Here is a 14498-nt window from a genome sequence, read left to right as displayed (position 1 = left end):
AATGTTGCATGTGCAAAAACATAATTTTCTGCCAAAGCACTTCACACATAAACTCATTGAAAATTTCCAGAGCAGAGCTGTCTTCATTCAGGTTATCTAACTCACAACCATACAGGCTTATTGTCGACTTTCTCCCATTTCCATTCAATCGGATTATTAGGCATTTAAATCTCTTCATTAAAGCCGCTAACAACGAAATATTTTGCACTACGGTACCAACTTTATTTATATTCTTGATCACTTTTGATTGGATGCATCGTTGCGTTGAGTCACACTCTTCTCCTTACTACGATCCAGAGTCTACAAACATATATTTCTTACCTCTTTTTCATCCAAATTGAATTTTCGTTTGTTACTGGACGCCATGACGGAAAGGGAGACAACCCTCTTACATCTGCAAATTCTTTTAGGCTCGTAACAAAACATATATGAATGTTTTGGAGTATGGTATTACTCAGAACTCTTGTGGAACACGAGGTGCTTTTGCGAGATATCTCGTTATCTGTGACATTGTAATGCGCAAAATAATTTGTCATCCATGTTCAAAGATTTTAAGTAGCCTAGTCTAGGTTATAACAGAGGACCATTTCAAAATAGCATCAAATCGAAATATGCAAGTAACATCCACATTGACTATCTCTACATGTCAGAAAAACAAAACTGAATAGGGCCTATGCCTTCTTAGTTAAGGAATTAGACTTTGCCATGGGCATTATTCCCGAAAGAGGGCAAAATATAGATCAAAAACACCCACAGTTAGCCTACATAGCCATAATAGCATCAACCAAATTTTGCTCATTTCCTAGCATTCAATGTATGCTGCACAGAAAGCCGAAATTTGCAGGGCATAACATCCAGATTGACTCCCTCTACTTATTCTGACATTCGTATTCAATATAATTCATGAGGAGGAAAATAACATTTACTGGGCCTTCCTTTAGCCTACGTCATACGAAAAGGACCCAATTCTACACTCCATAAATTGACTACGTTTTCACATGACAAGAACTGTCAACACCTATTCCTATTTTGAGCATGAATATGGATAGTTAATAAACATTCTGATATAGAATTAAGTAAAATAAAAGCGATAATTTACCCGAAGAGAGAAAAATAAAACAGCTAATTCCAAAAAAGTTGTATATTTATTTCAAATAGAAAAGACTGAATGAGCCTCCCAAACAGAAGAATAATTATCTCCCTTAACATATGAGTATGAGTTATTGTTCTAGAAAACGTGTTCAATCTTTAAAAAACTAAATATTTTTTTTTATTTTTCTGATTTTCAATAGGCTTTATCCTTGGGTGATTACAAACACTCACACCAAGTTTCGTCAAAATCCATCTAGAATTGTGTCTTCTAGAGGGTTTACAAGCTAAACTTGAACGCGTTTTCAAGAACAAGGGAAATAACACATACTAATTAGTTTTCGATATTTCTGATTTTAAAAAGGGTTCATCTTTGCGTGATAACAAACACTCACACCAAGTTTCATCAAAATCTGTCATGAATTGCACCTTTTAGAGTGTTTACGAGTGTTTCAAGAACAAGGGCAATAACTCATACTAAATTTTTTTCGATTTTTCTGATTTTCAATATGATTCATCCTTGGGTGATTACAAACAACCATACCAAGTTTCGTCGAAATCAGTTAAGAATTGTGTATAGGAGAGTGTTTACGAGCAATTGTGGACGGACGAACGGACGTGTGGGCGTATAAAAATTCCGCTGTGCACAAATTTAGGAATGACAACGAATGAATATTGCCCCTCCATCTTTCATGATTTTTCAACTGACCATGCAAAGAGTTTGATAGGAGTCTAATTTTGCTACTTATTTTAGTTTTGGCTCTGGAGAACACTTTCTCGTCAACTACATTAGTTTTGAATGGAAAGAGGTCATTACTAGCTACTTATAATTAGGCTATATCTAGTTCATGATAACTGTCAACTTTCCTGTTCGTTTGACTTTCACTTTCAAATTAAAAAAAAATGCATGATATATTTAGGTATAAAAATGTTTCCCAAATTTCATTTAATTATTCTTTACATTTTATGCAAAACTGCATGAAGCAAGTCATAAACAAAGTCATAAACAATGTCAAGGTTTTAGCAGATTAACCAACCAGTAGCTGCAGTGGCTGGGCCAGCCTCACAGAGTACAAAACATAGGAACAAATAGGCTTTAGACTGACTCAATCAGGGCAATTACTGTCGAGGCTGAAGGGGGCAGTTCCAGCCCCCCCCCCCCACCCCCCTTTCTACCCAACTGCGCTGCTTATTTCAACCACGCCGATCATATTCATCGCAACGACTTGATTAGAGGTCGTATATGTTCAATTACTTCGATCGAACCTCAAACCTGTCCAAGAAATTAAGAACTTCAAACCTGTCCAAGGAATCAAGAACCTTCATCCCCTACCTTTCCCTTTATTGTCACTACAATTCTTATATAACCAAAAGAAATAATAGCAAATCATATTTATTCATAAAATGAAATATTAATATGAAACTCATTATCGATTTCTTACTTTTGAGGGATATTTAACGCGATAGTCTGTAGCACAGAGGGCCTCTGTTAATTGTTCAATCCAACAAACCCTGGATTTCAGATTAGCAAGAAAGCGTCTAATACACTGAGCCACCGCAGATAACAGTTAACAAAGAAACTGTTAGTGACAGAAATCAGATTTACAACTAAAAGGCTGCATTTAAAAGGCAAGCATCATGCATCAAAATTCGAGAAGTGTGAGTTTGGTTAAGTCATAGAGAAATTACAAGAAATAAAAATCTGTACAGGCAAAACAATTTCGTTAACCAAATATATATCATGACAAAATCGGGAGCAGTGGACTCACACGAAAAGGACCATCTGATGTTATGAAAGTAGTAAACACGCCCTGCCTTTCAAGCGGCAATCGAAACTTCTATACAAGTCATCAAAACAATCAATTAAACCTTCCAGATTTTGTGAAAACCAGATACCATCAGCAATCTCGATATGGATCCATGTGAAAATACACAAATTCAAAACTATTTTTTACAAGAGTAAGAACTCAGGTTAGAGAAGATCTTGACAACTGGTCCTTGGTCATTTAATGAATGAAGTACAGTCCTCAAAATGTTTAAAACTTGAGATGTTCCTACAAAAATGGTTTAAGGAATTGCGGATACCTTTTCATTTGTACGAATTGTATGTCAAATATGATTTGTTGCTGGTGGAGCTACGGTTTGTCCTCGGAATGTTGAATAAAGTGGGTGGAGAAACTAGGGCATCTCCATTCCAATACAAATTAGAACCCATTTAGTATTATTTGTTAGATGGAAAGCAAATGACGCCAGGATTCCAAAACTCAAATTAAATGAGCAGCTGTCTGTCTAAAAAATTTCAAGATCAACTTACCAAAAATGGGCGGAGTAATCGCCCTACTTCTTCATCTGTTCCTCTTCATCTGTTCTTCATCTGTTCTTCATCTGTCCTTCATCTGTTGGCGCGCGCCGCTTCATCTGTTCTTCATCTGTGAATAGGAGGATCTGTAGAATCATACAGGCCATGACCCCAGAACACTCCTATTGTGGCAGTGCTATAGTGGGTAGGTAAATTACCAGACGATTTACCCTTTCTAATCTGAAATTGAATCAAACCAAAATAGTAACGTACCAAAACGTACAATCAACGAGCGATCCCAAACACAGCAGCAAATTTCATCAGCAATGCTTCAACAAAACGGGGCCTTGTTTAAGTCTTGGACTGGACTGATTTGAATATTAAGGACAATTATTTTTTCAAGAACTTAAAAAGTCAGTAACTATTTCAACTATAAAAATCAGCATCTGTTTGAGCATTAAATTATAAGCAGCAACTGTCCGAATTGATTGGCAGACAGATAGACAATGGTGAGGAATTTCACACTTCCCTTTCACACTGAGTTATCACCCTGATCACACTTTGCAACTTGGTATGGAACTTAAAGTCACAGATTAAAGATGGATTTCTTTATTTTTTTAGTGTCAAATTAAGCAAACTATTTAATTAATTGGTGTTTCTTATGAATTATGGTGTATTCTTAATCATATCATTTTGTTCCTATTGCATATAATTAAGAGTCTTAACCAATCACAAATTTCTATGTATATACAGTTTGGACTTTTCATATCGGTCAATCATTGGAATTCTGCTGGTAATTCTCTTCTAATTTAATTATTATTATATGAATTAATTATTTTGATTTTGAACTGTATAAAAAACACAAAAGCAGCCAAATGTTTGGTTGATAAACATAAATTGGATTTAGATTTTGGATTAAATGTTTTAAAATTGTATACAGAAATATGTAATAAGAATGTAATATCACCCACTCTTAATTCAGAGGTGTCTAAAATAGTCAACTCTTCAAAGGATATCGAGTTGTCAAAATCAGTAGCAGATTGGAAAAGGGGACATTTGGATAAGGTAATGTGCTGTTAAGAACAAACAACCATTTTAACAACATAGGTTCACTTATGATCTTTTAACCAACTGATCCGTGTCCCAACCGCTTGAAATTCATGATTAGGTTGACTGGAATGGGAACGACCAACATTAACCTCACAATAATGACTCGATGTCAGTAAGAGAGATATCGAACTCTTTTGTGTTACGCCCATCAAGGTTGCATCCCCTATTATCAAAATATGTTTGTCAGTCAAATTTGAAATTAAAATCAGTTAAAAGGAGTATTACGTTTATCTATTCTGCATCTGATTGAGTAGCTGTGCAACGAAGTTAATAATGCCAAGACCGTAGTATTAGTCTTGTTTTTTCGACGTCCAAATGTCGAGTTATCTTTCAGACGCAAAACCAGTAGCACACTGAGCCACCAAGGCTCCTGGTAATATTTGAACCATTAGACTTTATGCATAATATGCCAGAACATGCAGAATTGGTAAAATATGATAATGTGAAACTTACACGAGGAGCTTCCATGCCACACCATAAGCACTTTATTCTTATATAATGAAACTCTATTTGTATACACCTAAAATAATTTTTTTTATGTTATTCATTTCATCACAAAATATAAACTGTATATTTGCGTGTATAATATAAAATTTTCCACCCTGAAATAGGTTGGACGACTTATGGGTGCATGTTATCGACAAAGTTTTGAAAATTTTTCACTAGAGGTTATCCAATCAATATTGCCAGTCTGCTTTTACATATTTTGTTGCATTTATTTCTATGGATTCGCTTATTCAAATCCTCTCAACATCATGACCGTATTGTAGTGTATATAGTGCGCGAGTTTTTGTTATTAGGTATTAGTCTGAAACTTGTTCATTTCTACCTAGTTTTGACAGAGCCGACCCAGAAAAATTTTGATGTTTCTACATTGCCATTTTCATTATAATCAAGAACTGATTCCCATACTTGGTCTATGTTTTAAGAAGAGAAACAATTAATCCTGATTCACTGCTGTCGAGGGAAAATTACTCCCCATAATTAACTTAATTTTTCTGATTATGCCTATCTTGATCAAATAAAGGTGAATGAGCTTTTCTTATCTTACCCTTGATCCTTCAAGTCAGTATTCTATGATATAAATCAATTCTCAACCAATTAAAGTCTTTGAACAATTGTGCACAAAATGATTATGTATAGATTTGAATAGCTAAACCATTTGAAACACGACTTTTGTTGATCATATTGGCTGGAGAAAGTGGGATTTACTATATTAGACTACTGAATCAAGGGTAATATATAAAGTAAACTCAACACCTTTTCTAAATCAACTAGGTAAAAGTGAACAAGACAGTGTCTGACAATTATGAAATGAAAATTCTCTTAACTTACCTCCATTTGTTTCAAGAGAGGCTGGGTGGACATGATATGACAGCTTAGCCAAGTACAACCTAGGTGGCCCTAACAAGGTAGCCCACAGGCTGCCACAACTAAACTACACGTGAGCCCAACCCAAAAACGCGAGAATTTTGCTCCGTGTGAACTACCTCCAAAAACCTAGGTTGCACACCATATCTAACCATGTTGTCCGTAGCTGAAGACGAGCTTCTATACTCGAAACACTGAAATGTAAGAAAACGCCATAGTAAAAAAAGAATAGAAATAAAAATAAACTTTGTGTTTTACGATGTTATAATTATTTATTTTTACTTTTCTGACCAAGCTCATTTAAAATCTATATGTAACACTTTTCAGAATCATAATTTAAACTTTAGTCCAATAAACTAAACAAATTGAAAGATTTGGCTGTTGTCACTTCCGGGTATCTAGTAACATTCTCAGGTCATATAGTTTGTACCGAATTGTCTCATAATATCTGCTGTATCAAGGGTCACAATCATCAGACGAACTCAAACACGCTTGATAAGTCATTATGCCAATTTCCATGCAAGCAATTATACACGTACGATTTATTTGCATGTAAAGAGCACAACTTTATACCCTGATAATCTACAACTATGATATACTAACCTAAACAGGAATGGTATCCAACCATGGTGTATTAACTCAAAAGTAAAAACCACTATTGAGCACCCTGACCTGAAACGAAATGACAAAACACAATAATATTACATTGAATAATTACGCATGGTCTTTGATAATATCCCCTGTTCGAAGCAATTTTAGGTCATTGTGAAGGCATTTTAACTTAAAAATTACACTGGTTAAAATTTCATGAAACGTTTCGACATATAAAGAAACTTGACCTTGAAACTATTTGGAGTCATTTTCCTTTTTTATTAAATGTATAAAAGTAGTTTAATAATGGGGCAAGCTCGGGCAGGCCTTAGTTTCGATTCCATAGAATTCCGCCTTTTTTCACTCATATTTCTTATTTTCATTCCTAGTTCAGAGCCAAGCTTTTCCCCAAAGTCCCGTATCTCAACACAAATTTGCTATGGATTTTTTGCTTTGAGTCTTACATGTAACTTAGATATTTTCTTTCTTATGGCAAATAGGGAGGATGAGGGCATTTTTTAAAATGTATCTTAAATTTTAGAGAATTTCAAAAAGTCGACTTACCGGTTGCTATAAACGAAACAAATTGACTGAGCGACTAGTCACTAGTTAGGAGTGAATTTCACTTACTATCACTGTTGTGATTAAAATCTATTGTCTTGATTACTATTCTGTAATTTATATAGTCCGAAACCTGCTGTTTTTTTTCAAGCCTATTATAAAGACAAAAGATGCATTTTAAATCAGTTAAAATTAAATTCAAAAACCAGTTATTTAAAAAAAAACAAGGGAACCTTGCAAATAAGAATATAGAATTCTAAACTATGATAGCCACTTATTAAAGTTTCTAGAGAACATCCACATTAACGATATCTACAAGTTAAAACTATAAAAAAAAATGCTCTAATAAACGAACTATGGGCGTTATTCCTAGAAATATACCACAAAATTCAAAAAAGACAAAATATTTCCAAATAACACAATTTTGCATAAAATGTGCACTTGTACACACAATTAGACCCATGGGACCAAATTAAAATCAGAAGACAAAGAGCCATATAATATTATAAGACCAATAGGAATTAAAAAAATTCAGAACCAAATCAAAATCAGTATGTATCCAAATTAGGTATTTGCAGTCGGTTCAGTGATGAACAAGAACACAAAATAACAAGAAAATAACTTCTGAAAAAATTTATGCATATTGGCCATAGAGGCAAATATGGCCTATAGTCAACTTTGTCAAATACACCTTTTTGACTCGACTTTTGATCTTTTCCTACTAATTAGACCTCAAGGACTTAAAAAAAACAAGAAATCAAATTGAAATCTGTAAGTTTTCTTACTAGCTATTTGCAGTCTGCACAGTGGAGCATAGTAAGTGCTCAAAGACAAATAAATTGTTTTTTTGTGTGAAAACTTACAAAGCTACAATGCTGAAATTTTGCATCAATATTCACATGAACTATCTGGACTTGTTAGAAAAAACAGAACTCAAATATCTGCCATAGAACAGAAAATAAATTTTTACATTTTAATGCAAATTGGCCATAGAGGCAAATATCGCCTATAGACAACTTTTCCAAATACAAACTTTTGGCTCATGTTTTGATCTTTTCCTACTAAATAGACCCCAAGGACTAAAAAAAACACAAGAAATCAAATCAAAATCTGTAAGTTTTCAAACTAGCTATATGCAATCTGCATATTGGTGCACAAGAAGTGCTTCTCTATCTCTCCCCCAATGTGCATAAAAGTAAATTCTGAGCACTTTTTTTGTGTAAAAGTGCCAAAAATGCCGGTTTTTCATGGACAATAAAACTAAAACGCCCCGTGCTTCCAAAGTAAGGCAGATATGGAATCGCGGTTTGTGGCGTTGCAAAGCTAGTACCTGTAAAAATTTCATCATCCTATCTCAAGTGGTTGGCCGTGATGAAGCTGCAAAATTTGGATTTTCAAAAAAGGCAAAATTGGCAAATTTCAACAGGTACTTACCTGTGGCACCAAAATCCATTTTTGGGTCGAATTTTTTTGGTCTCGGAAATCAATGTAACCCTGTTTTTTGGACTCGGTGCTTCTCTAGCTCTCCCCCAATGTGCATAAAAGTGAATTCTGAGCATTTTTTTTTTTGCGGAAAAGTGCCAACGAATCCGGTTTTTCATGGACAAAACTAAAACGCTCAGTGCTTCCAAAGTAAGACAGATATGGAATCGCGGTTTGTGGCATTGAAAAGCTAAGATTTCACACTAATACCTGTGAAAATTTTATCTTCCTATCTCAAGTGGTTTGGTCGTGGTTTGGTCGTGGTGAAACTGCAAAATTTGGACTTCTATAGCTCCCGCCAATGTGCATAAAAGTGAATGCTGAGCACTTTTTTTTTTGCGGAAAAGTGACAAAAATTCCGGTTTTTCATGGACAGAACTAAAACGCCCAGTGCTTCCAAAGTCAGGTAGATATGGAGTCGTGGCATTTCAAAGCTAAGATGTCAAACTCATACCTGTGAACATTTCATCATCCTATCTCAATTGGTTTGGCCGTGGTGAAGCTGCAAAGTTTGGATTTTCAAAAAAGGCAAAATTGGTCAATTTCAACAGCTACCTGTGGGTCCAAAATCCATTTTTGGGTTTAATTTTTTGGGTCTTGGAAATCGATGTAACCTCGTTTTTTGGACTCGGTGCTTCCCTAGGAGTCCACCAATGCCCATAAAACTTGATTCTGAGAACTTTTTTTATTTTGCGAAAAAGTGCCAAAAAATCCTGATTTTCATGAGCAAAACGGAATCGCCCAGAACTTTCTTGGTAGAGCAGCTATGGAATCGCTGTTTGCGGCATTGCAAAGCTAACAATTGAAAGTATTTTGTGTCAAAATTTCAGCATCCTACCTTAACTGGTTTGGCCGTGGTGAAGCATCAAAATTTGGATTTTGAAAAAAGGCAAAATTGGTCAATTTCAACAGGTAGCTACCTGTGGGTCCAAAATCCATTTTTGTGTCGAATTTTTTGGGTCTTGGAAATCGATGTAACCTGGTTTTTTTTAACTCGGTGCTTCCCTAGGAGTCCCCCAATGCCCATAAAACTTGATTCTGAGAACTTTTTTATTTTGCGAAAAAGTGCCAAAGAAGCCTGATTTTCATGAGCAAAACGGAATCGCCCAGAACTTTCTTGGTATAGCAGCTATGGAATTGCGGTTTGCGGCATTGCAAAGCTAACATTTGAAATTATTTTGTGTCAAAATTTCAACATCCTACCTCAACTGGTTTGGCCGTGGTGAAGCATCAAAATTTGGATTTTGAAAAAAGGCAAAATTGGTCAAGTTCAACAGGTAGCTAACTGTGGGTCCAAAGTCCATTTTTGGGTCGAATTTTTGGCGTCTTGGAAATCGATGTAAGCTGGTTTTTTGGACTTGGTGCTTCCCTAGGAGTCCCCCAATGCCCATAAAACTTGATTCTGAGAACTTTTTTATTTTGCGAAAAAGTGCCAAAAAAGCCTGATTTTCATGAGCAAAACAAAATCGCCCAGAACTTTCTTGGTAGAGCAGCTATGGAATCGCGGTTTGCGGCATTGCAAAGCTAACATTTGAAATTTTTGGTGTCAATATTTCAACATCCTACCTCAACTGGTTTGGCCGTGGTGAAGCATCAAAATTTGGATTTTGAAAAAAGGCAAAATTGGTCAATTTTAACAGGTAGCTTCCTGTGGGTCCAAAATCCATTTTTTTGGTCGAATTTTTTGGGTCTTGGAAATCGATGTAAGCTCGTTTTTTGGACTCGGTGCTTCCCTAGGAGTCCCCCAATGCCCATAAAACTTGATTCTGAGAACTTTTTTATTTTGCGAAAAAGTGCCAAAAAAAGCCTGATTTTCATGAGCAAAACAAAATCGCCCAGAACTTTCTTGGTAGAGCAGCTATGGAATCGCGGTTTGCGGCATTGCAAAGCTAACATTTGAATGTATTTTGTGTCAAAATTTCAACATCCTACCTCAACTGGTTTGGCCGTGGTGTAGCATCAAAATTTGCATTTTGAAAAAAGGCAAAATTGGTCAATTTCAACAGGTAGCTACCTGTGGGTCCAAATCCATTTTTGGGTCGAATTTTTTGGGTCTTGGAAATCGATGTAACCTGGTTTTTTGGACTCGGTGCTTCCCTAGGAGTCTCCCAATGCCCATAAAACTTGATTCTGAGAACTTTTTTATTTTGCTAAAAAGTGCCAAAAAAGCCTGATTTTCATGAGCAAAACGGAATCGCCCAGAACTTTCTTGGTAGAGCAGCTATAGAATCGTGGTTTGCGGCATTGCAAAGCTAACATTTGAAATTATTTTGTGTCAAAATTTCAGCATCCTACCTCAACTGGTTTGGCCGTGGTGAAGCATCAAAATTTGGATTTTGAAAAAAAGCAAAATTGGTCAATTTCAACAGGTAGCTAACTGTGGGTCCAAAATCCACTTTTGGGTCGAATTTTTTGGGTCTTGGAAATCGATGTAACCTGGTTTTTTGGACTCGGTGCTTCCCTAGGAGTCCTCCAATGCCCATACAACTTGATTCTGAGAACTTTTTTATTTTGCTAAAAAGTGCCAAAAAAGCCTGATTTTCATGAGCAAAACGGAATCGCCCAGAACTTTCTTGGTAGAGCAGCTATGGAATCGCGGTTTGCGGCATTACAAAGCTAAGATTTCAAACTAGGTGCTGTGTAAATTTCAACTTCCTATCTCAAGTGGTTTGTCCGTGGTGAAGCTGCAAAGTTTGGATTTTCAAAAAAGGCAAAATTGGCAAATTTTAACAGGTACCAGAATCCATTTTTGGGTCGAATTTTTTTGGTCTCGGAGATCTCCCCCTATGGCTACCTGTGGTACCAAAATCCATTTTGGGTCGAATTTTTTTGGTCTCAGAAATCGATGAAACCCGGTTTTTTGGACTCAGTGCTTCTCTAGCTCTCCCCCAATGTGCATAAAAGTGAATTCTGAGCACTTTTTTTTTGCGGAAAAGTGCCAAAATTCCGGTTTTTCATGGACAAAACTAAAACGCTCAGTGCTTCCAAAGTGAGGCAGATATGGAATCGCGGTTTGTGGCATTGCAAAGCTAAGATTTCAAACTCTTGCTGTATAAATTTCAATTTCCTATCTCAAGTGGTTTGGCCGTGGTGAAGCTGCAAAGTTTGGATTTTGAAAAATGGCAAAATTGGGAAATTTCAACAAGTAGCTACCTGTGGTACCAAAATCCATTTTTGGTTAGAATTTTTAGAAACCCGGTTTTTTGGACTCGGTGCTTCTCTAGATCTCCCCCAATGTGCATAAAAGTGAATTCTGAGCACTTTTTTTTTTGCGGAAAAGTGCAAAAAATTCCGGTTTTTCATGGACAAAACTAAAACGCTCAGTGCATCCACAGTAAGGCTGATATGGAATCGCGGTTTGTGGCCTTTGCAAATCTAAGATTTCAAACTAGTTGCTGTGTAAATTTCAACTTCCTATCTCCTAACTACCGTGCTGGATCTTTATTTCAGCTTTTTGCGCAACATTCTCTATATGAGAAGGTTGTCCCATTTGAAACAAATAAAATTTTATTTTAACTTTTTAAAATTATTAGTCATTGTTTGTTTTTAATATTGTGTTTGGTTTTAATACCACCATGTGGTGAATAACCTGTGGTACTGTTTGTATTGATGTGTTATGAAGTCATTGAGTGACCTTTTCTGTGATATTTTCTTGTTTTGTTCTGTGTTATTGTTTTTTGTTATAATATTGTTTTAGTTTTGTTTTTATGACATGATATTTAAACCGTATATAGCCCGTTTGGTGCTGAAGCTCCTTAATGCATTTCATCTCATTTCATTTCCATCATTATGTTGTCTATTCAAAATCCGTTGATTAACTTATGTTAGTGTAAGAATATAATAATAATAGGAATAATAGCAACTGATATTGACTGAACATTTTTGTAATGATGTTAACATTTTATAGAGAATGTAGCTCTTGGTAAACCATCAAGTCAGGTTGACACTAATGGTAAAAGAACTTCTGATTTAGCTGTAGATGGTGATAATACTACTAATATACCTAACAAATGTACTGATACTGGTGGTGATTCTACACGATGGTGGAGAGTAGATCTACAAGAAGAATATCCTATTAAACATATTACCATCTATTATCGAAACGAACGTGAGCTGCAAGTTATTTTTAGCATTAGAAAAATTTATATAATCATAATGTTAATAAAAACATTATTCTAAGAATCACCATATTCTGTTCATCAGTCCTGCATTCATTTTCTGGTTTCATAAAAAAAAATGGAGAACGTTCCTCTTCGACCTAAATCGAGCTGAAAATTACATAGTAATACAAGGCAGCTTTGGAACATTTACTCTGTGTATGGAGTGAACAGTACTAATACCTATTTTTAAATTGGAAATTAGTTACTGTAAATCTGTTTCGTTGACAAACTCTGTCCTTTCTTTCCTTTTTTCATCAAATCATTTTACAATAATAATAACAAACATTTTAATTCTAACTTTATTTTGTATTTCAGCTTACTGGAGTGAGTAGAAATATTACCTTACAGTAAGAATGATTACTAATCAATAGAGGACATAACTCAAATTATGCATAATCCCTTTTTATAATTATTTTATGAAACTTCGTCTTAACCACAATTAGGTTAACTGTTGTCTAGTAGTTCTAAAGTTGCATGCTTGTATTTCAAAATAGATTTAAACCGATTCGTCAGTTCAAATAAAGAAAATAAAATCACAATCCATTACCTAATGTGAAAAATCGTAAACGCATCAAGACGCCACAAGCATATATCAATGTTTATTTTCAGCCTTGAAATCATTGAATGGCTTTTCCATACATGTAAACAGAGAGAATGAAACACCAGAACTATGTTATAAAGATAATATTGTGCGTTACACTACACCAGCAGTAAATAATATAGAGTGTAGTCAGACTATAACTGGTCGTTATGTAAATATCAGTAATTTTCATATGAATAGAGATGCCAGATATTTAGTCTTATGTGAAGTGGAGATTGATGGTAAGATTTTATTCACTAGAATTTTCAACAGTTTAAACGATTCAGACTTAACTCGACGACAAAAAATAAATAACGTGTCCGTGGCAATGTATTGCATTTCAAGATAATAGAATTATTCTGATTAAAAAATGACTACTAGAGGATTCAGCACGAGTTGAGGTTTAAGGCCTGTAATATCAGCATCATACGAGTAAAATATTATTATAACTTTTATTATCAGTAGTATAAATATGTCATATCAATACCAAGTTAAATATTTTTATTATCAGTAATATCAATGCTATCGATTTAAATCTTGTCCATGGGAAGAGTCAATAGACTTTTGGTGTGAAAGTACAATAATGTTGTTAATGAGTTGACTATACTTATATCTATATGTTTACAATTTAATTTCACTTGATTTCAGTATGTTCTGTAGAAACGTTTGGTTCAAATTGTACCAACGTCTGTCATTGTTTAAATAATGAAAGATGTTCAGAGAATGGTGAATGTCCTGGTAGATGTGCTGATGGATGGACTGGAACAACTTGTAATCAAAGTATTTTGTATTTCTTTATTATATGTCAATACAAAATGATATTATGTTCAATATCTGTCTCAGAAAATCATAATCATTTTTTGTGTTCCTTGTAGAAAATCAGTATTTCATGCTGAGGAGGGTTGTTTTTTCTTCATATTTCAAATTAAACTAAGGTGTATCATTGAACACAGTATGCATTTGTCTGTCTTCATCTAAAATGGGAGGACAAAAAGCAGAATTCTTATTTCATAATAGTGGGCATAAAACATGTTCGATGGAATGCAGCCTTACATCTTTGTTCACCTGGTAGTTAACATCTTTATAATCTATGTTTTTTAAATAGAATGTGAAGTTGATGTTTATGGATCAGGATGTAGTAAGAAATGTTCAGATAGAAATTGTTTAGTAGAAACATCACCATGTGATCATATCAATGGTAGCTGTCAAGGTGGATGTAAAGAAGGATTTAGTGGAATTGACTGTGTTAAAAGAT

General features: G+C 34.9%; 2 protein-coding genes across 2 annotated transcripts in view; one reads left to right on the top strand and one right to left on the bottom strand.

Annotated features, from left to right (window-relative positions):
* Positions 1-237: 237 nt before the first annotated feature.
* Positions 238-9442, bottom strand: LOTGIDRAFT_170317 (hypothetical protein; the record flags this gene model as incomplete). The annotated part of the gene is made up of 5 exons (XM_009068946.1): positions 238-300; positions 4952-5018; positions 5989-6063; positions 6473-6541; positions 9342-9442. The coding sequence occupies 5 exons, from the start codon at positions 9440-9442 to the stop codon at positions 238-240; spliced, it is 375 nt and encodes a 124-aa protein (XP_009067194.1).
* A 4466-nt stretch (positions 9443-13908) lies between these two features.
* The window catches only part of LOTGIDRAFT_91483 (hypothetical protein), a gene marked incomplete at both ends in the record, with an annotated part of 42817 nt that continues 42227 nt past the window's right edge, over positions 13909-14498 (top strand). Inside the window, one exon of the mRNA XM_009068945.1 lies at positions 13909-14023. Within this exon, the coding sequence (XP_009067193.1) occupies positions 13909-14023 (115 nt within the window). The remainder of the gene's footprint in view (positions 14024-14498) is intronic.

The sequence above is a fragment of the Lottia gigantea genome (assembly GCF_000327385.1).
Source record: "Lottia gigantea unplaced genomic scaffold LOTGIsca_96, whole genome shotgun sequence".
Taxonomy (NCBI): domain Eukaryota; kingdom Metazoa; phylum Mollusca; class Gastropoda; family Lottiidae; genus Lottia; species Lottia gigantea.
This window is presented reverse-complemented; position numbering and strand designations above follow the sequence as displayed.